Source organism: Aspergillus fischeri, genomic scaffold, assembly GCF_000149645.3.
Source record: "Aspergillus fischeri NRRL 181 1099437636266 genomic scaffold, whole genome shotgun sequence".
NCBI lineage: Eukaryota > Fungi > Ascomycota > Eurotiomycetes > Eurotiales > Aspergillaceae > Aspergillus > Aspergillus fischeri.
The window spans coordinates 2,649,102-2,668,997 of NW_001509760.1; the positions used below are offsets into that span (position 1 = coordinate 2,649,102).

A 19,896-nucleotide genomic window follows, 5' to 3' on the forward strand; every position below is an offset into this window, starting at 1 on the left:
CCCCCCCCCCCCCCCCCCCCCACGATAAACAATTGAAAAGTCACAACACTTATACGGCTATATGCAGGGGTTTCGATGCTCAAATCAACGGTGCAGTAATCTCGGTCCCTGCCTTCCGGCGCGAATACGGATACGTCTTGGATGGGGAAGCGATCCTCCCTGCGAACTGGCAGTCCGCGTTCAATGTAGCCAGCTCGATTGGCCAATTCTTTGGTGGATTTCTCTGCAGCTGGATGGCGGATAAAGTTGGGCGCAAGCGCTCTCTCCTCTGTGGTTGTATCATCTGCATTGGAGGCACCTTTGGTGAAATCTTTTCGAACGCCCGCGGCGCCTTCCTCGTGTCGAAGCTCATTCTTGGGGTTGGCTTGGGATTCTATCTGACACTTGGGCCGCTCACTTGCAGCGAAATTACACCGGTGGTGCTGCGTGGCTTATCGACTGCTGGTATCAACTTGGGTATTTGCGTTGGTCAGCTCCTGTCTAATGCGGTCATTAAGGGATTTGGTGAGCGGGAGGATCGTTGGGCATTCGCGGGGCCGTTTGCAATGCAGCTGTTCTTCTCGGTGATGCTGCTTGCTGGGCTTCCCTTTGCTCCGGAATCACCCTGGGATCTAGTTCGAAAGAACCGGATGGACCAGGCTCGGAAGTCGCTCCATAAGCTATGGGGGAAGGACTTTGACGTCTCTGCTCTACTAACCACAATCCAGGTATCCGTCGAAGAGAGCGCACAGCAAGCAAAGGCCAGTTACATCGACTGCTTTCGCGGTACAAATCTACTCCGCAGCGCCATTTCCTGTGGTGGATTTGTGTGCCAACATCTCGTCGGGATCATCTTCGTCTTGGGTTACTCAACGTACTTCTTCGAACTCGCTGGGCTGGAGACAACGCACTCCTTCGATCTAGGTGTCGGTGTCACAGCTTGCGGTGTTTTTGGCAACTCCCTCAGCTGGTTCATCGTCAATTCTTCCGGCCGTCGGAAATTGTTCCTCTCTGGAATGGCAACTCTTACCGCTCTGCTCCTGCTCATCGGCATCATGGACGTCGTCCCCTCCATCGCAGCGAAATGGGTCCAAGCATCCCTCACAGTTATCTACGCTTTTGTATACTTTATGACTGTTGGGGCCATCTCGTTTGTCCTGTTAGGCGAGGTCTCGACCCCTTTGCTGCGCGCGAAGACCACAGCTTTGGCTACAGCCGTACAGGCAGTTTTCGGCATCGCGATGAATGTTGCTGTTCCTTATATGGTTAATCCCGATGAGGCTAATATGAAAGGCAAGGTAGGTTTCGTGTTTGGTGGCTGTGCGGCGGTTGCTACGATTGTGAGCTGGGTGTATATCCCGGAGCTCAAGGGTCGGACTTTTGAGGAGATTGATATCATGTTCTCGACTCGGGTTCCACCGAGGCACATGGGCTCGTACCAGATTGGTTGAAGTGGCAGGGTTCGAAATGCAGTCTCAGGTTACCCTGTTTTCAAGGCGCTCTGCTCTGGGACAAGGGGTGTCGGTGCATATGGATGCCTGTTCAGAGTTCGGCGTCGGTAGCATCTACACATGCAAAGTGCGTACGGCTCAATCTCCTGAACCTTCTCTTGCAGAATAAAGTTAGGATGTAATAAGTACATGATATAGTAAAGTTGTACAAGAAAAGAGTAATCTATACAAGACCCACACTCAGACAACTCTAAGGACAGGCGAGGTTGGGCAGCCAGCCAAGGACAAACAGATAGTTATATCATATCACGCCCATGGCATATGGTCGATAGATTCTTTCAACTTTGTAGAGCACATATGTACAATCAGGCTACATGTGGCGGAGTTGTTGCTCCTGAATTGTCATTCTAAATGAATACGATACACCAGACGGATAATCGCCTTTAGCGGGTTTGGATTGCCCCAAACCTCCAGACCTGGGGAAGTGGGCCATCCGACGGTTCCGACCCTTGTCGCGGAGTGTCGCAGAAGTTGACGCCTCCTCCTCTCGGCGCACGCGTTTAGTAACTTTAATCCTCGATAATTGTACTCTGGAATACTTACACCGTAGTTTTCATTCGGTAGTCCGATCCGACCTCGGGCGAGAAAGTTACTACTGTGGTGGAGTCTCTGACCCGTCGGGGAGTGTCGGCGAGTGGCTCAATTGTAGGAGGATCACATATAGGATCACGATATTTATTGCTGGGTTTCTCGCCGATATTCTTCATGGAATAGTTCCTCATATTCTCGTCTTGGCTAGTCGAGTAATCCCTATTCCTAGCAAAGTCAGGAAATACTCTCGCCGGCCATCATGGGCTCATACGCAAACCAACATTCCTTCCTGCGTGTGTCTGGTACAGATATAATCGACGGCCATGGCCGACCCCTCATCCTCAAAGGTGCTGCTATCGGAGGCTTCCTTAACATGGAGAACTTCATCACCGGATACACAGGCCACGAGCATGAACACCGCGCGTCCATGGCATCTGTCCTAGGGAAAGAAAAAGCACAATACTTCTTCGATCAACTGCTACACCATTTCTTCACAGAAGAAGACGCTGAATTCTTCGCATCGTTGGGTCTGAATTGCATCCGGGTCCCCTTCAACTACCGACACTTCATGGACGACCAGGAGAACCCCCCTGTCTTCAAGCAAGCTGGCTTCGATATGCTCGACAGGGTGGTGGGAATCTGTCGCAAATATAACCTCTACGTCATCCTTGACCTCCATGCCGTTCCAGGCGGCCAGAACCAAGACTGGCATTGCGATAGTGGTCTCTCGCGCGCGATGTTCTGGGACTTCAAAGTCTTTCAAGATCAAGTGATTGACCTTTGGGTTGCTATTGCGAAGCACTATGCCAATAATCCCACTGTCGCGGGATACAACCCTCTCAATGAACCCGCCGATCCAGCACACGTTCGACTCCTGGACTGGTACGGCCGCGTTCATGCCGCCATCCACGCCGTTGATCCGAATCACATTCTCTTTCTCGACGGGAACACCTACTCGATGGATTTCTCTCACTTCGAAAGTATTCTCCCCAACGTGGTCTACTCCTGTCACGACTATGCAATGATGGGCTTCCCTATCCCTGGGCAGCCATTGTACACCGGCACAGAGGAGCAAAAAGCAAAATTGAAGTCCCAGTTCAATCGGAAAGTCCAGTTCATGCGTGACTGGGACGTCCCCATCTGGAACGGCGAGTTCGGTCCTGTCTACCCAGATGCGCAGAGAGGCGAAAATGCGCAAGAGGTCCTGCGGTCCCGCGTTGAGCTTCTCCGTGACCAGCTGCGGATTTATGCGGACTCTAATGTCAGCTGGAGTATTTGGCTGTACAAGGATATTGGGTATCAGGGGATGGTCTACGTCAAGCCGGACACGCCGTATATGAAACTTATTGGCGAGTTCGTGGAGAAGAAGCAGCGCCTTGGTGTGGATTTCTGGGGGTGCACGGATAAGACGGGTGTAAGTCATGTGTATGAGCCGTTTATTGCGAAGCTGAAGGAGATGATTCCCGTGCATCTTCATAAGAAGAAATATCCGCCGGTATGGACGTTTGATCGCCAGGTGGAGCGGGTGGTGAGAGAGTGTCTGGTCAGTGAATATCTAACCTGGGAGTTTGCGGAGCTGTTTGAGGGAAAGACCAAGGATGAGCTGGAAGAGTTGGCTGCTTCATTTGCATTGAAAAACTGTGTGCAAAGGCAGGAGCTAAACCTGGTGCTAGCTGAAGACGCTTATAGAACGAAAGCGTGATAAAATGGCCGAGGAAAGAAAACAGGAGGGCTCCGGTGGTCAAAGTCGATGACGGTTAAATACCATGCATAGAAGAACATTCATTTTATCGATTGCTTGCTCTTATGTCGTAATACGCCTTACGTTCACACTCCTAAGCCCTCGCGCTCAGCTGGTGGCAGAGATTGGGTTGATAAATTCATCGTGGGCCCTAATAAGTAATGAGATCATAATAGAAGACTACTTTGATTGTTAGCTGATAGGCTTAGGATAATAGGCTAAAGAAGCTCCTACGGTCTCCTACTATTTAGGAGACACAGAAGGCTATAGGTTCTTACCAGTATAATAAAACGCCTAGTAGTACCTCTTAGAATAGCTTAATACAATCTAATATATAAGCACTCCTTCCATAACCTGACTGGCTAAGCCACCGCTAAGGTCATACAGCAGGCAACAGAAGGTCCTAAACGCCTGCTCCAGTAGGAGCAATGCGGCTATCCTTCCCGAGCTTCGACCTGAGTTGCAAACCTGCTCAGAGTCACATAGGGAGATCAAAAGGCGTCTGGTAGGTAAGAGAATGGGTATAGAGCGGCAAAATCAGTGCGATATTCAGGGCAATCGAGTGCGATGTGACACCTGGTGTTGCCTAGGGCATTGTTGAAAAGAAGGAAGAATCCTTACTAGAGAAGAAAATGGACAACAGAACTGCGATATCATCAGCTGGGCAAGGTAATTATTATCAGCAGCATGGAAGGCAAAGGCTACAGTATACTTCTTTCTCTGGGATAAGATCTTAGTCAAATCATATGGTAATCGTCTCTATCTAGGGAAGACTCTATTACCAGTCTGTGGGAAAATAACTAAACCCTTTAGATAACGCAACTAAGGCACATTGATCATTTATTAGGTATCCTAAGGTAAGGTAGGCCTTATACACTATTATTTGAAGAGAACAGGGCCAGCCTATCATAGGTCTTATTCAAATTAACGAGAAGATACACAATATATCTTATAACAGTCAATTATGTGGATACCAGCTTGTGATATAGTTAGATTCACTACATTTCTTGGCCTTCTTATCTTTTGAGAAGCTTTAAAATAGACTTAGCTATGTCTAAGCTAGTTACCTTTAGCAGTGTAGATACAAGCTGTACTTTTCTTCATATCAGTTAAATATTCACCACCCTCCTCAGCCCAGTTATTCTTTGGGGAGCTTGGAAATAGACCTTGAAAGTGCTAGACTCCGCACAAACCATCATTTAATGTTTGCCAAGGTGAATGCTGAGTAGTCCACACCTCATCGTCCCTGACAGGCCGACAGTCCGATGGATGCTGTCGTGCCATCCCTGTTTGTGTTGACCCTACTGTGCTATCTCATCCCTACTAGCTAGAGATAGTTGTCTGGGACAGCTTTTTGGCTGAGTGGGAGGCGTATGACAGATGTTAAGCAGTGGGACCCACGACGTCCGCCAACGGTGGATCAACCGCTCAATCGTGGGATGGGCTCTCAACGGCATTATCAACGGTGCTGATGCGGACCTCTTATGGAGTGGAGTGGAAACAAGTACGTATTTTCTACTTCAGTTATGGTGTTGCACTAACGATATGCAACAACGTAGCGTTGGACAATTTCTGAGGCGTTTACCAAGGATAGGTGAAGCAACCTGATCGTTACCTTCGGGTGGACACCGGCCCTGAGCCTCGAATTGTTGTGAACCCGGTTGGAGTGAATCATTCCCACATTTACGGGGTGATAAAAATCTATGGCTGAGAGGCAATGCGTCCGTCGTCTGAGTAATATTGCTTAAATGGTCCACATTACTATACAGCAGAATCAAAGGCACCACAGAAATTTAGCATCGAGATACTACTGGCAACCTCTTTTCAACCACTATGGTAATCATCTGCTTACATCCACGACGCGATCCTCGACCTAAAGCTGACATTCAGCGGGCACCTTTGCCTCATAATGAGCTGATACAATTCACAAAAGGGGAGTTATTCGGACCAGCACTGTTACCGGGTCAAGCGTCAGGTACTGTACTTGACCTGGATGTTGTTACACTCTGGGACTTTTCGTCTGAAGTGATTAAGGCTATGGGAATGCAACCTGCGTAAATACAGATCCGACTGGGTAGTCTTTTCATGTATGAACAGAATGCAATTACTTTGTTTTGCTCCAGTATATGTCTTATCTCTTTAAAGAAATGCGAACATAAGCTCGGATGGCAACCTACATGGCCCGCTTCGAAGAAATCCCCCAGGCCGTTCTTTAGAGGCAAATATTTCTGAAATTTTCAGCCCCGGATGTGGTGATAGCCATGGAGAGCTGCTACCATATTACTACAAATCTTTTAGTTGAATTACAGCCAAGCACTAGCTGGTTAGTAGTTAGGTAGGTAACCACCAGTGAATCTAGGCTGTTATATATGTATTTTTTCAGTTCTATTTCCTGTCTTTTTTTCCATTTGTTGGGCTCAGTTTGCCTGAATATTATAACATTCCTATAGAGTACATGTATTAGGAAGCTATGAGTAGTTCCTAGGCTTGACCATATAGTCTGGTTTTATGATGTCATTCACATCTTGTGATGGTTAATCAACATATTATCTCATCATTCTCAGTCTACGTACCATGCAACACTGTATAATTTAGAAGTGGTGAAAATGAAGTAGTAGTAGTAGTAATCATTTAACTTCTACTACAACTTCTACTTTTACTTCACCTCTACTTTACTTCTATGTCTACTTCACTTCAATTCATACTCTTGCCTGCTAGTGATACTAACTATTCGCAATATTATTAGTGAATTATATTATGCTTATGATTAATATAATTCTAAAGGTATGAACTATATTATTTCTTACTGCTTAAATTCATCCTGCTAAATCTCAATCTTTCACTAAATTCACAGTCCATCAACACATTACCTTATGTATTAAACTCTCAGATCTCAACCTAGGGCCTGAATCTACCAACTTCTCAACCTCTCAGAATACCAATTACTTCCCTCCAAGGCAAACTTGATTCTCTGCCCCGTCTCTCCCATCCACACTCCTGAACTGACTATGGCTACCCTGTCTACAGACAGCCAGGACGATACCTACTCCTCCACCATCATGAATCATCATCAGAGTGATCCCACAGTCATAACAGGCGAATACCGTCTCTCCAATGGCATTACTTCGACAATCACTAGAACATACTCAAACTTCAAACAGCTCGAGCAAGCTGCCCATAGTGTTCTGAAAACCCTTGAGGCAAACGATTGCGACGGTAACCAATGGATTCTGGTTTTAGGACTCACCAAAGAAGCAATAAAGCGTCTAGATAATGACAAGGAATGTCTTGGAGGCGTCAACTTTCGTCCTGAGTGGGAGGGAACTACTGGCCTAATCAAAGTGATCCCAGGAGCTACCCATGAATCGCTGATCGATGCCTTCAACCTGAAGGTTAACTCTGACCTCCAAAATATGGGCATCCACTGGTCAGAACGACGATGGATAGGCACTACTACATACTAGCCTGCCAACAACAAGGGAAAGGGAGCTGACCAGGGATTCACTCCCCCGTCACGGCAAGGGGCTCAGGGACAGACCCGAGGATGGCCAACTCTGGTCATTGAGGTTGGTGTCTCGGAGTCCATTTCCAAGCTGCGTTCCGATGCCAAGTTCTGGCTTAACAATTCCAGTGGCCAAAGCAGATTCGTCATTCTCATCAACACTAAAAGGGCACGGGTGACGTTCGAAAATTGGATGCTGATGCCGCCTAATGCCCCTAACCCGGCCCCCCCGGCGTACGTCGCCGCGCTTCGCTCACGACCCATCCACAGTCCGCCTCTAGTAAATCAGCCAGCTGCTAGCCAGCAGCTTTACTCAGCCCAAGAGGTTGTCGTTACTCCAACCGGGATGACAGGTGCCCCGATGATTTTTCCCTTCCGGGCCCTGTATGACAGGGCACCAGGACCGAATGAGACGGATATTACCATCACCGCACAGGACTTTCGGGCATTCGTCCAGACTGTTTTCTGAGACACTCGATCAAGTGGCTCGTAAATTGACTGTCTTAGCTTTTCTTTGCTTTGTCTTTCAATTTCAATGTTGTTGACGAGATTTGGGGGGAGTTAACTATGGTTGTCATGTCCAATATTCCCAATAGTTTGAGAGAAACCCAATACGAAGAGTTCGCTATTATCAAAGTTTCAGCAAGCAATAAGTTCATGGACCTATTCCATTTCAACAAAGGCAGCCAGCCACTCTTTGAAAATAGTGCTTACGGAGTCGGAGACTAGAGTATGATAGGCTGCATAATCTCCTCATGTCCAAATCCCACACTCCCAGGATAGATTAATCAATGAAGGGTTAACTCATCATTTTAGTGCCTTTTCCCTAGCTACTGATAGGCGGATTAGAGTCGCCTATCTTACCTTTAGGAGGGGAAGAGAGCTCATATGAAGTTGAACTTCACCCCTTTACCGTGGTATTTATTACTAGGGATGGAGAAGTCAACAGTCCTACTCATATAGCATGCTCATGCTATATCCAACCCATGGAGTGCTAGGATTAACAGAACAGAGACCCTATCTATCAAGCAAGGCGGTATAAGGGATTAGGAGGGGCAATATCATCACTTGCAGTGGATAGGTCACATGAAGATCAACCCATTACCTTTCTATCCTAGAAGAGAGATGGACATACAGCAAAAGGATTACATTATATCTATACTAGTCCTATTATATAAAAAGACGTGTAAGATATTCACATCTGCTGATGGCAATGGGCTATAGAATCTTAGCCCATGCACTGTCTTGTTTAGGAGCAACAGCACACTTCTTATCCAGGCTAAGCTGAATGGCCGGATCATGCTGTATCATCTTGGACTGGGCCGCCACTATGATTAATTACATCCTGAGACATTGCATTAGTTGATCCATGATGTTTTAGATCCATTGTGCATGCGACGCCTGTGCGATCTGATTCATCAAGAATCCTAATCACCCACCGCAGTCTAGTCGAGACCCCAACCTGGAATATCTTTGACCTGGCCGCTCCAACTGAATCTCTGCAGACGTTGTCCATGTTAACAATCATATGATGCTGAGCTGGTTAAGTGGTTATTCCCTCTAAACTAGTATCCCCTCAGCGCGGTTTGAGTTAGCAATTATGGTAACTCTCATATTTCCAAGGGAAAGGGACGAATCAGCGTTGGCGATCACGAGGAAACCTATACCCCAGGCAACAGTAAGATTTGCAGATGTCACATGACTATCGTTCGCTTAAAAGGCCTCCAAGCGAAATCCACTCAGGTATCGGGCCGGCCTTGCTTACTAAAAACGGTTAACATAGGCTGTCTAAGACAGTAGCACCTTAATTCTAGTCGCGTCTGGCCCCGAAATCCTGCGCCATTCCGCCTAGGTTGAACATCCAGACGCAAAAAGAGATCAATATTAATGCACGACTCTCAGGCTCCCCCGCCACTCATCTACGTGAATCTTGATCATTAGGTGAAAAACGCCACTGCACTTCTCATGAGATTAAATAGACACAGTTTCCTGAAAATTACAATCGCAGAATGTTCTATCTGTGTCATGCCATTCTCCATAATCATCTAAATTCGCAATAGCTAGACAAACGATGTAACACTGTGGCATAGTGACTAGTCACTAGTGCCATTACGGACTTTATCCTGGTTGGTAGCTGTGGCCTCGCTGGGCGAAAGCCTTTCTTGATCATTTATACAAGCATCGACTCAGGTAGAAGCCAATCTGAGCCTCTGAGGCTATTCATAGGAAATGGGACAGTGCTCGGGGAAGAGTTTCGGAGGAAGCTTAGAAGCTTACGGAGTAGAGGCTACTTATTAATCTTGACATTGAGATTTGAGAAAATAACAGGGCCCGAGGGTTCGAGACTCATTCCATCCTATTCCGAAAATGGAATAAGCGTCTATCTCGATCGTGTCGCCTGATACGCCACTAAGGAACAATTAACATGATTATTGAAGCTCACTGGGTCAAATTCCTAACGCGGACCTGGAGCGATTGCATATATCTTGTTCAAGATCTCAAGAGAATTCGTTGCTCATCAATTGATTTTTCGCCGCATTTCTCGTATTCTAAGATCAGCGAGATCCAAGGTAGCACTGAGGCGCTGAGGCCCTGACGTGATTGGGTGAGGCTGTATGATAGAAAAGAACCCGTCAGATCCGACTGAATCAGGAACAGGTGGGTAGCTTCAAGGTGGGGCGGCTTTGAGCATTAGGCTTGACCAATCACAATCTACTATGTTGGTCAGCGCACCAGGTAAGCCAGTAAAATTGCAAGAAACAGACCCATCGAATCTATGACTCGCCATGAATTTAGCCGGTGTGTCGTTGCACCAATGGATTGACACCCAGCTGTGGGGGCCCCACTTAGCGGGTGCGGCGTTGCTTTTCCATAATAATTTTTCCTTGGTGCTACGCAGCTTACAAGTATTACGCAGTAGACTAGCCTAAGGCAAGGCAAAGGCGGTTACCTAACCAGTCTCAACGACGATGAAAATGCTGGCTCGTGTTTGGTCCTGCGTGACAAGGATGACAATGGCGATGACACCTCGCATAAGCGCTAATTGACCTGTCTTTCTTATTTCGAATTTTCTTTCAGTGGAACCGTGGACGTCTCCTGTCCGCAGCGTCGTCTTCTCACCTGATCGTCGTAGATTATGAAGCAGACATTTGCGCAGCAGACAGATTCAATGTCAAGACGACGGCTGTCCAGATGGCCGGCCCGCCGGACAGCAGTCACAACTTGCACAGCGCTGATCTGTCTCTGGCTCTTCACCTTGATGTTGTATCGGCGGGGAGATTTCGCGCTGGAGCCTGATGGTGAGTTTGCACCCCTTTCCAAATAGGCAGACACACTGACCGGCTAGAATTCGAGCAAAACCACCATTCCATCACGCAGCAACTCGCCGACATCACCAAGACATACTCATCCAATAGCACTATCGCGCTGGTGCTAGCCGCGACACAATCGGAAGATCTGACCTGGCTGCGGGATTACTGCCGTGACCAGTACGTCATCCCCGTCCCTCCAGTTCCTCCAAACCAAGCCATATGCTGATACTAGGCAAAACAGCGACGCCATCCCCTTCATCTACACTACCGACCGCAAACCCGCTCCGCACCTCCTCGTCCCCCACACCACCCGCGGCCGCGAAGCAGCCGCCTACCTCTCCTACGTCGTCGACTTCTACGACCAACTCCCCCCCTACACCATCTTCATCCACTCCAACCAAGACCAATGGCACAATGACCTCTTCGGCCCCAAAACCAGCGTCGCGCTGCGCAATCTCCGCCTCGAGGCCGTCGCCGCACAGGGCTACGTCAACCTCCGCTGCGAACACGAACCAGGCTGCCCGACAAACGTGCACCCCTGGTCCCCGACACAGATCGATATCGACAAGAAGGATATCCGCGCGTACTTTCCCCAGGTGTACCAGACGCTGTTTGGCGTCGGCAAGGAGCGCGTCCCCGAGCATATCGGGAATGTCTGCTGCGCACAGTTTGCCGTCAGCAGGGAGCGGATCCTGCAGCGGCCGAAGCGGGACTATGAGCGGATGTTGGCGTGGGCGGCGGAGACGGATCTGACGGATAGCTTTGGGGTCGGGTGGGTGTTTGAGAAGGTCTGGCATGTGGTGTTTGGCATGGAGGATATCTATTGTCCGCGCTTTGAGCAGTGTCGCTGTGATGTGTATGGGTGGTGTGGGCCGTTGGCCAATGGGGAGACACTGCAGGCAGTGAGGGTGAGATCCTAGCTGGGTTTTATGTATATTGCTGGATATGACCGTATAGACGATTTGGACATTTCACGTACTCGAAACGGCATATAGCGTTCGTCATGTTAATGTTAATGTTAGAAGAAATGGCTGGCTTCAACTTCAGTCAAGGATTGCACCTGGCAATACAACCTGTACATTTGCTCGTTATCTACTTGGCATACAACTATGGACATGTCATAATCAATCATTATTCGCGGTGGATAGGCTGCTGGTGGTTGCTCATTCCGCCTCCGTCCAGCTCATAGATAGGAGACTGGGGCCTCGTTCGACCGGTCCCCACCTCGTATACATTCCCGCTGTCTAGCATCGGAACATCCATCTCTGACGGTGGAGGTCGCGGCGCTGCGGGTGGGATATGATGTAAAAATAGCGAGGGGTCGGAAGTGACTCTTTGGTGGGACGCAGAAGCCGAGGACACTGATGGGTCGGACCCAGGAAGTAATGATACAGGAACAGACATTCTCTCGGATCCGGGGAGCAAGGATGCTGGAACAGAGGACCTCGCGTCTGCCGCTGGTGGTGGGGATAGTGGCTTTCGGGGGATACTCCTCTCCACGTCCTCTTGGGGCGGCGTGAGCTTTGAAGTCAGCTTTTCTGTGTTGGTTGCGAGGCCGGTGGGAGCTGGTATTGGCGACGTGGCAGCCTCCGTCAATGTCTTTTCTGTCCGTCGATTCTGTTGGCGCTTTCGTCGGCGGATGAACAGCCAAAGGAAGAAGAGAATCAGCAGGACGACGATCACCACTGCCACGGCGATTCCGGCTTTTGCACCCGTGCTGAGGCCATCGCTGCCGGATGACTTGTTGCTTTTGCCGGTCGTGCATGAGTACGAGCTTTGGAATACTCTGTCCTCTCCAGACCGTTGACTATCCAAACTTGAGCAGTTGAAGGTACCTGAGCTATGGATTGCAGTCGGTCCCCGGACTGTATCGAGATTCGAGAAGGAGATTCTACGCCTCGTCAGGTCTGTGCGAAATACAGGAAGAATATACCAGAACGAACCGATTGAAATCACCAGAGACGGTCAGGCCCCCCCTGACCTCGTCCAGATCACTCAACGACAAATCTTTCAGATTTCGATTGTTCTCCACTTTGATGTCTCCTCCAACGGTCTGTAGGTTGGACATTGAGATTTGATTGAGCGCATCATTGTTCGCCACGGTCAATGTTCCAGTAATGGTCTTCAGGTCCGATGCTATCAAGGAACTGAGGTTCGAAGCTCCGCGAGCTGTGAGAGGGCCCTGGATTGTCTCGACTCCGTGAAGGTTGACTGCCCCGCTCGCAGAGCTCGTCATGGTCACACTACCGCGGACGGTGTGACATGAGGCGATGGAGTCTGCATCTGCTTGGGATGCAATGTTTACATCGGTGTTGCCTGGTTGTTTAGCAGTGATCAAGTATGGACACACATTTCAACTTACATCTCGGGTTGGAATCGGATTCTTCGCCATCATCGGCTGCAACGCGCCGCAGCGCTAAGAGCAGACAGAAGAAAAGCGGCCTCATCTGGTATACCTCAGAGATGGGATATCAGATCTTAACAATTTCAAAAGCATCATGAAAAAAATTATTTATCATTTAACGGGAAAGCTCGCATAGATAACCGTCCTGAAGAACAACAAACCAATGCAGGCCCTGGCACCGGGTGTGGCTGAGCCCATGCTCTTGAGGATTGGCACTACGGACATCCTGACTCTTTAAAGAGATCTCATAGGCCTGCGGACTGATGGAATCCAGTCCGATGCGAGTCAGGTGTAGATCAGCGGTTGTTACATAATTAGAGACAAGTTACGGAGTAGACAACACTAGTTCCTTTCAGGGTCCGCTCGTCCCGGTTCCAACTTTCCACCGTGTAGTCGATGCGGGGTCATATTCGCTGAGCATTATGCTGATGCCTGATCCTTGAGTCCTACTCTGTAGACTAGTTGCTTTGCCATTGAACATATGGATGAAGACAATCTGCAATGCTGTTGTGTTTCACTCCCCGCCAGGAACTCGTGTGACTCCACAACGAATGAATCTCTCAGACTCTCACAGCCTATCGGAGTATCTCGTCAAGACACTGCTCCGGTCCATTTCGGTGCCGAGTCTGGCCTGTGTAATTCAATCAAGAACTCCTGGGAGGAGACAGATAGACGCTACTAGATAGTGCCGAAGAGGAGGTCAAATTATGCAATAAATGAGCTAGTCAACAGAAGGCACTTATGAGGACTTCTCCTTCCGAGTGAGTCGTCTTCGCGGGCAGTTACTAGAGCGAGCAATGCATATCCTTGATCTGCCTGGCGTTATTAATAGCAGGAGATTAGAGAAACAGCTGTGCCGAGAATGTCGATGGAGAGGGATCAGGCCAACAGCCTAACAGCCTAACAGCCTAACAGGCAACAGGATTGTGAACCCGTCCGTTAGTCGACAGGTATCAAATTTGTGCTGATGCTCATATTCCTGCGTGGATTATCGGAGGTGAATCCGACGTGTCACAATGATGACATCTCTTCTCATAGTAACTTTAGAAGAAGCGATCTGATTACTTTTCGAGAAACATTGCTGTGGGCAGTCCTTCACTACTCCACTATTTTATGCTGAATTGCACTGCTTATTAATCAACATAACACATCGGCGTCTTTCCCTCTAATTAGCGGACCCATCTTTTGCTTCACCATCTTTCTATCAGCATCATGGACTACACCCGCATTATCCTCGCTCTCGCTGTCTACATCGGTAAACACTCCCGCCCCTCTTTCCCTCGCAACCCTTCTCACTAATCCGATAGCAATCCGCCTTATCTACAACCGCTTCTTCTCCAGCCCCGCCGCAACCATGTCTCACGGCAAAGTTATAGCTGTCGATAAGTAATACTCTCCATAACCCCAATTCAGAAACAGAATGACTAACAATATACGCAGTCCCGTCATCTACAAAGCGCTTACCTCGTCCGGCCCTGTCGTCGTCGATTTCTTCGCCACTTGGTGTGGGCCTTGCGTGGCCATCGCGCCTAAATTGGGGGAGCTAAGCGAGACGTACCCCAATGTGCGATTCATCCAGGTCGATGTCGACAAGGTGCGCTCTGTGGCGCAGGAGATGAATATCCGGGCGATGCCGACGTTTGTGCTGTATAAGGATGGTCAGCCTCTGGAGAAGAGGGTTGTTGGTGGGAATGTGAGGGAGTTGGAGGAGATGATTAAGAGTATTTCTGCTTAGCGGCGTGCTCTTGTCCACAGCATCATATATGGATGCATCATGCTTCAATTGAGCGATATCGACGACGCAATGCAAGCGGAACTGTTCTCTAGGAATGAGATTACGTATCCAATACGGCTGACAGAAACCGGTGCCTATATATCCGTTCAGTCTGCTCTAATGAGGTATTCAAATATTACATAGCATAGAAAGATGACCAATCCTCCAAATTGCAGACAACGTAGTCTTGCAGACTCCATTAACTAGCCGACTCTCCCCACGTGTCCAGTCCCCGCAGCTCACTCCACTGTTTCTCCAGCTCGCGTATCATCCATCGCGTCCGCCAACCCACTGTCTTTTCCACATGGGCCAAGAAGCGCAGTGACCCGCGTTGTTCGAGAGGATGTCGCAGGCAGTACCCATCTATCATGGTCAGAATGATCGAGAAAGCTCAAACAAGAGACTTACAGCGGTGTAATAAATGGCATGCCATAAAGTATGCGTTCTCGACGGTTTCATTTGACATGGACAAGCCGATGACCATGTTTAGATGTGATGCGATTGTATTCTAGCCCGTTAGTAGCGGTCTTTCCCATATCTATACGATCTTACCTCTACTATACGCTGCGAACGGGCCAGCTCATAGTCACTAGCGGCTTGCCAGTGTCGATTTGACAGAGTGAGAAAGATACACGACGTGTGATAGTACTGCATTCCGACCACTGCGAGTGTCAGCTCAGTGCGGTCCATGGGCTCAGATACATACCTGCTGGCGGAGACATCATCCAGATCTCAGGAAACGGTCGATTCTCCGCAATGTTCGCCGGCTTGTACTTCAACGGTTGCCAACTGATTGGCTTTCCTCGATGCCATTGCTCAACGCTATCGGAGAGTTGGCGCCATGTCTCCTCGTCCATGCCACGGGTGTATGCTCCTCCGCACTGAAGAATCCGAGCACAGAGGTAGATGATGACATTGGCATACGCAGCATCGTCTCGCCGGTGAAAGACAGCCGAGCGCTCATAGTTCTCCAGGTCCAACTGCATGTGTTGATACTGGACGACAGATGCATATATCGCCTGCCGCAGGAACTGCCAGCTCACGGCTTCGGCTAGGCCCCCGGATGACGCCGACCTGGACATGGTGTTTAGGAGACGGTTTGATCCGAACAGATGGTACTTCTCGTCGTTGTTGCTTTCCAGTTCCTCGTAGATGCGTAGAATCACAACCGTGATAAGGAGGTTGTCATCGTAGGTATCCTCCGGCTGCGCCAGCGCAGCGATCAAGAGTTCCAGGCATTGGCCGTGATATTCGGCGGCTTCCCAGTCGCTAGCGTCTGATAGGATGGCGTCATGTCTGGCTGCGAGAGCTAGAACTGCCTTGAGGACCATAGGCACTTCTAGTGCCCGGCGTGGTACCTCGGTCGAAAAATGAGAACGTGAGTCGCAGATGTCGGTCTGTTAAAGTCAGAATGTACTACCACTGTACCATCTACGAGGGGAGCTTATATACCCAAGGAGCTATCTTGGAGATGAATGAACGTAACAAGTATGCTTCGCGAGAGGACAACTTTGGCGAATTGATTGCCCGCGGGCTTATCGGACTCCACGAGGATGTCGGCTCTGTCCAGGCTGTTGATGCCAAAGGAGATACTATGCTATTTAACGCACTTGGCGAGATGGCAGTAGAGGAGGGAAGTATCAGCTGGGTCTCGTCAGGTATTGATGGGGTCGGTGCTGGGAGGTCTAGCGGGTGGTTTTCAATCACTGAGTCGTAAGACTTTGTTGGTCCCGGTATGAGTAGAGACGATATGTCCGGGAATACAGCTCTAGGTGTTTCTGGAATCTGTTCTGAAGGCGGTGCTTCATCGTGAGAGTCTTGCGGCGCATCTGTCTCTTCCCACTCTGCAGAGTCATCTGCCGATTCAAGTACGAACGTCACTGACATCGTTAGCAACGTCGGACCATAGTTAAAGGAGGAGAATGGAAGTACATGATGTCGGAGTCTTCACCCAAGTCTGATGCGGATCCCACACGAGGTCGAATTTCGACGCTGTCCCATGGCTCTTCTGATAGACATGATGAACAGTCCGAAACCGAAATGGTGGATCGAGCCGACACACCCGTCCCAAGCGCGAGCAGGGATTACAGGACGATGCTCCTTTCCGAACTGTGCACCGGATATGACGATGGCGACAGCGCTCGCAGCCCCTTCCGATCCTCATGGCCGATTGCCTTGTGAATGACGTTGAGCGCTGAGCTCTGCGGGGGAAAGGCAAAGGGCGGACGGCAACATGGACAAGACCTGGTTGTCAGTCTGCAGGTAAAATATGAAGAATTGCTGTCTGATAACGCTTTCGACGGCATCAGCGAAAAGCATATACCAAGCAGCTGCTGGAATCACGGGCACGTTTTGGAGTCGCAGCCTTCCCCGCATCTTGAGTAGAACATCCTGCCAATGATTGGTTCGCCCGCATTTCCCCAGAAATCCACTCCCAAAAGTTGTTTCGACTGTGGGTAGTCGCATCAATGAATTGAACACGCTCTGCTTTGGATTATTATAAGATAGAAATGGTAGGCGATTTAGTCTGGGGAGTTGTCAGGCGTCGTTATAATCCTATAATAACTTGGCTCATGATGAGTGAAGCAGCCTATCCAAAAGAATCGCTCATTCCACTACAAATTTACAATTACTCAAAGGTAGAGCAGTTCGCAGCTGTAGCCGTAAATGGCTGAGATACCCAAGTTTACTCCTTTGAGCGCCATTGCTAAGATAGAGTAGTTAATCCACGGATGAAATTCGTTGCAGTTCGTAATCATTCATTCAATCCCGAGCTGTACTACCCTATGTAAGAATCTATAATATGTTCATCAAATGACAGCGTATAAAGCTGTTGGTATCGTCGTTTCAAGAAGGTCGAGTGCCGCATGCGCATGCCGATTACTTACACACTGATAGTCTTGAAGACACTATTGCAAGGAGTCAGCATTTGGCTCATAGAACATAGAACAATTTCCAGTAAAGGACTTACCCGAATCCGGAGCTGCCTGTTGCCATGATGGTACCAGGCATCTGAGCCTGCCAATGAATCTCCTTGACAGACTCCATGTAATGAACGAACAACAGCTGGGGAGGCACTTCGGCCAGGCCAGCCTCGCGGCTCTCTTCTTCATCAAGCTCCACAGCCAGATCCCAGAGAGTGACGGTATTATCGGCAGAACCAACAGCAACAACACTGTCATCTGTGGGGTGCCATTCGATACTGGTGACGGGCTCACGATGGAAGTCGAAAGCCGCGACTGGCGATGCTTTGATCGGTGACGAGGGGGCGGACGCATTCGGCTTCCAGTGTCTCAAATCCCAGACAGCCCATTGTCCATCATCAGCACCCGTGGCCAGGAGATGGAACGTCTGCTTCGACCAGCTCATGACATTGACGTCTGTGTTGGAGACCTTGACGTCGACGGCGGGCTTGCGGGATTTCGACCGGACGTCCCAGACTTTCACGCTTCCGTCGCTGCTAGCAGAAGCAAACACATTTCGCTCATTTGGTGACCATTGTAGTTCTTCGACAGAAGATGTGTGGCCGGTGAATGGCCGGGTGTCTGTAACCCAACCTCCTCCTTCGGTGCGGGTGGTAACGTAGATCAATCCGTCATTGTCACCGGTCAACAATTTTCCAAGCGGCTGGAGTGGGGACCAGTCCAGAGCGTAACCCTCGGATTTGTGCATGCGCAGGGTCGAAAGCGGCTTGGAGGCCGACGGCGGCAATACTGTGCCAGGGACGTCGAAGCTGGTCAGATGAGGAGTCACATCGTGGATGACGACCTGGGAGTTTTCGAGCATGGTCGCTGTGATGGTCTGTGGCGGCCTGGAGTAGTCGGCGGACTGGGAAGGGGTCTGGTGTGCGCGGATTCTGTTCGTTGTTGATCCGAGAGGAATGCTCTTCGACTCGAGAATCGGCTCATCGGAATCATCGTCTGAATCTGAATCACTCTCCGAATCTGTCTCGTTCTCTTTCTCCATCTTGCTCAGACCGCTCATCTTGATCACCAGCAGTTCGTTCTCCTTTGCTCGTCCTCCCGCCGCTTGTGTACCAGAAACAGCGTAGACCGTCGCGGGGTATGTCTTTCGGTTGTCGCCAAGGGAATCGCGCACAATGTCAAATGAGAGACAAGGCCATGGTGTGCTGAGGGTGTGTAACATGTCGTAGGTAGACGGATCCGGAGACAGTACCTCTCCAGGAGCCAGTTTTGTTCTTCCAGGGATGAATGTCTGTTTGTCAACCTCCATAGCGTCTGTTGTCATCGCACTCCTGTCAGTAACAATTCGAGCGACGGAAAATCGGCTGACAAACCTTTTTCCTCTTCTTCGCGCTCCGCATCAGGTCTTCCATCGACACCTGCTTCCAAAATCTCGTCCTCACTCTCGAATTCGTCCTCGAACTCATCTTCGAACTCCCCCACCTCGTCCGGAATGTCATCGGCCACCGGCCGCTCTCCGGCCTTGAGAGCAGTGGAGTGCTCCTCAGACGCGTCGGCAGCTCTTTTGGACATTGTGTCGTAGTTATGATGTGAATATCCCGGTAGAAGTGTCCACGAGCCAGTCGTGCGACAGTATGAAAAAAGACGCCTGTTGCTTGATGGGAATCAGTGATTAGGGTTCAGGAACTTTTTTTTCTCATCCAGAGATTGAGGTGGGATGTACGCTAAGCCTATCGTGGATTAGCGTAGATCGGGCCGCTTCGTCTGGATGCGGCTGTGTTGACTTGCTTGACTTAATGCCGATGCCCATAAGGGTCTCGCATAACCTTGTGCGTCTCGATCAAGTCCTGCTATTCTTGTCGTCTGCTAATTTGTAATCCGAGTGCTGCTCATCATTTCTCAGTCGTCTATTCCCTTGCCTACTCGTCTGCCGGTTCAGCTACCGCCCACGTCATTTGTTCCAGCAAAGGCATAACAAAAACAAACAGAAGCTCCAACGAGTGATCTTCTTCCTCCTTCGTTCAAGTCATTCTTATCAAACCTCAAATTCAGATCGCCAAAGTATTCTCAATATTTAATTGCCGAACCGCATCTCATGCGGCCTTGAGAAAGCCTGCCTGCTACCGGCATTTCTGCAACTAGGTCAGTTTCAGCTTCCCTCGTGCTCCCCGCTCGGCCATGCGATCGGAGAATTTACGGAAGACGTATCATTTCAGGTC

General features: G+C 49.4%; 8 protein-coding genes across 8 annotated transcripts in view, besides 2 other annotated features; 5 read left to right on the forward strand and 3 right to left on the reverse strand.

The window, feature by feature from the left end:
- The window catches only part of NFIA_056030 (maltose permease), a gene marked incomplete at both ends in the record, with an annotated part of 1,750 nt that extends 320 nt beyond the window's left edge, over positions 1-1,430 (forward strand). The window contains one exon of the mRNA XM_001258150.1: positions 68-1,430. Within this exon, the coding sequence (XP_001258151.1) occupies positions 68-1,430 (1,363 nt within the window). The remainder of the gene's footprint in view (positions 1-67) is intronic.
- An 850-nt stretch (positions 1,431-2,280) lies between these two features.
- NFIA_056040 (glycoside hydrolase family 5 protein) lies at positions 2,281-3,723 on the forward strand (the record flags this gene model as incomplete). Its single annotated transcript, XM_001258151.1, has 1 exon — positions 2,281-3,723. The coding sequence occupies one exon, from the start codon at positions 2,281-2,283 to the stop codon at positions 3,721-3,723; it is 1,443 nt and encodes a 480-aa protein (XP_001258152.1).
- A 2,673-nt stretch (positions 3,724-6,396) lies between these two features.
- Positions 6,397-6,457: a microsatellite.
- Positions 6,458-6,770: 313 nt separating this feature from the next.
- On the forward strand, positions 6,771-7,733 carry NFIA_056050 (uncharacterized protein; the record flags this gene model as incomplete). Its single annotated transcript, XM_001258152.1, has 2 exons — positions 6,771-7,154; positions 7,227-7,733. The coding sequence occupies 2 exons, from the start codon at positions 6,771-6,773 to the stop codon at positions 7,731-7,733; spliced, it is 891 nt and encodes a 296-aa protein (XP_001258153.1).
- A 2,667-nt stretch (positions 7,734-10,400) lies between these two features.
- On the forward strand, positions 10,401-11,495 carry NFIA_056060 (DUF3431 domain-containing protein; the record flags this gene model as incomplete). Its single annotated transcript, XM_001258153.1, has 3 exons — positions 10,401-10,563; positions 10,611-10,752; positions 10,817-11,495. The coding sequence occupies 3 exons, from the start codon at positions 10,401-10,403 to the stop codon at positions 11,493-11,495; spliced, it is 984 nt and encodes a 327-aa protein (XP_001258154.1).
- Positions 11,496-11,706: 211 nt separating this feature from the next.
- NFIA_056070 (putative GPI-anchored cell wall protein Pst1) lies at positions 11,707-13,022 on the reverse strand (the record flags this gene model as incomplete). Its single annotated transcript, XM_001258154.1, has 3 exons — positions 11,707-12,322; positions 12,519-12,891; positions 12,938-13,022. The coding sequence occupies 3 exons, from the start codon at positions 13,020-13,022 to the stop codon at positions 11,707-11,709; spliced, it is 1,074 nt and encodes a 357-aa protein (XP_001258155.1).
- An 843-nt stretch (positions 13,023-13,865) lies between these two features.
- Positions 13,866-13,893: a microsatellite.
- A 298-nt stretch (positions 13,894-14,191) lies between these two features.
- Positions 14,192-14,714, forward strand: NFIA_056080 (thioredoxin family protein; the record flags this gene model as incomplete). Its single annotated transcript, XM_001258155.1, has 3 exons — positions 14,192-14,234; positions 14,287-14,365; positions 14,420-14,714. The coding sequence occupies 3 exons, from the start codon at positions 14,192-14,194 to the stop codon at positions 14,712-14,714; spliced, it is 417 nt and encodes a 138-aa protein (XP_001258156.1).
- A 430-nt stretch (positions 14,715-15,144) lies between these two features.
- NFIA_056090 (uncharacterized protein) lies at positions 15,145-16,084 on the reverse strand (the record flags this gene model as incomplete). Its single annotated transcript, XM_001258156.1, has 3 exons — positions 15,145-15,261; positions 15,306-15,415; positions 15,460-16,084. 3 exons carry the CDS (start codon positions 16,082-16,084, stop codon positions 15,145-15,147), a joined length of 852 nt encoding a protein of 283 aa, XP_001258157.1.
- Positions 16,085-17,637: 1,553 nt separating this feature from the next.
- Positions 17,638-19,249, reverse strand: NFIA_056100 (ribosome biosynthesis protein RRB1; the record flags this gene model as incomplete). Its single annotated transcript, XM_001258157.1, has 3 exons — positions 17,638-17,662; positions 17,725-18,991; positions 19,051-19,249. The coding sequence occupies 3 exons, from the start codon at positions 19,247-19,249 to the stop codon at positions 17,638-17,640; spliced, it is 1,491 nt and encodes a 496-aa protein (XP_001258158.1).
- Positions 19,250-19,896: the final 647 nt, after the last annotated feature.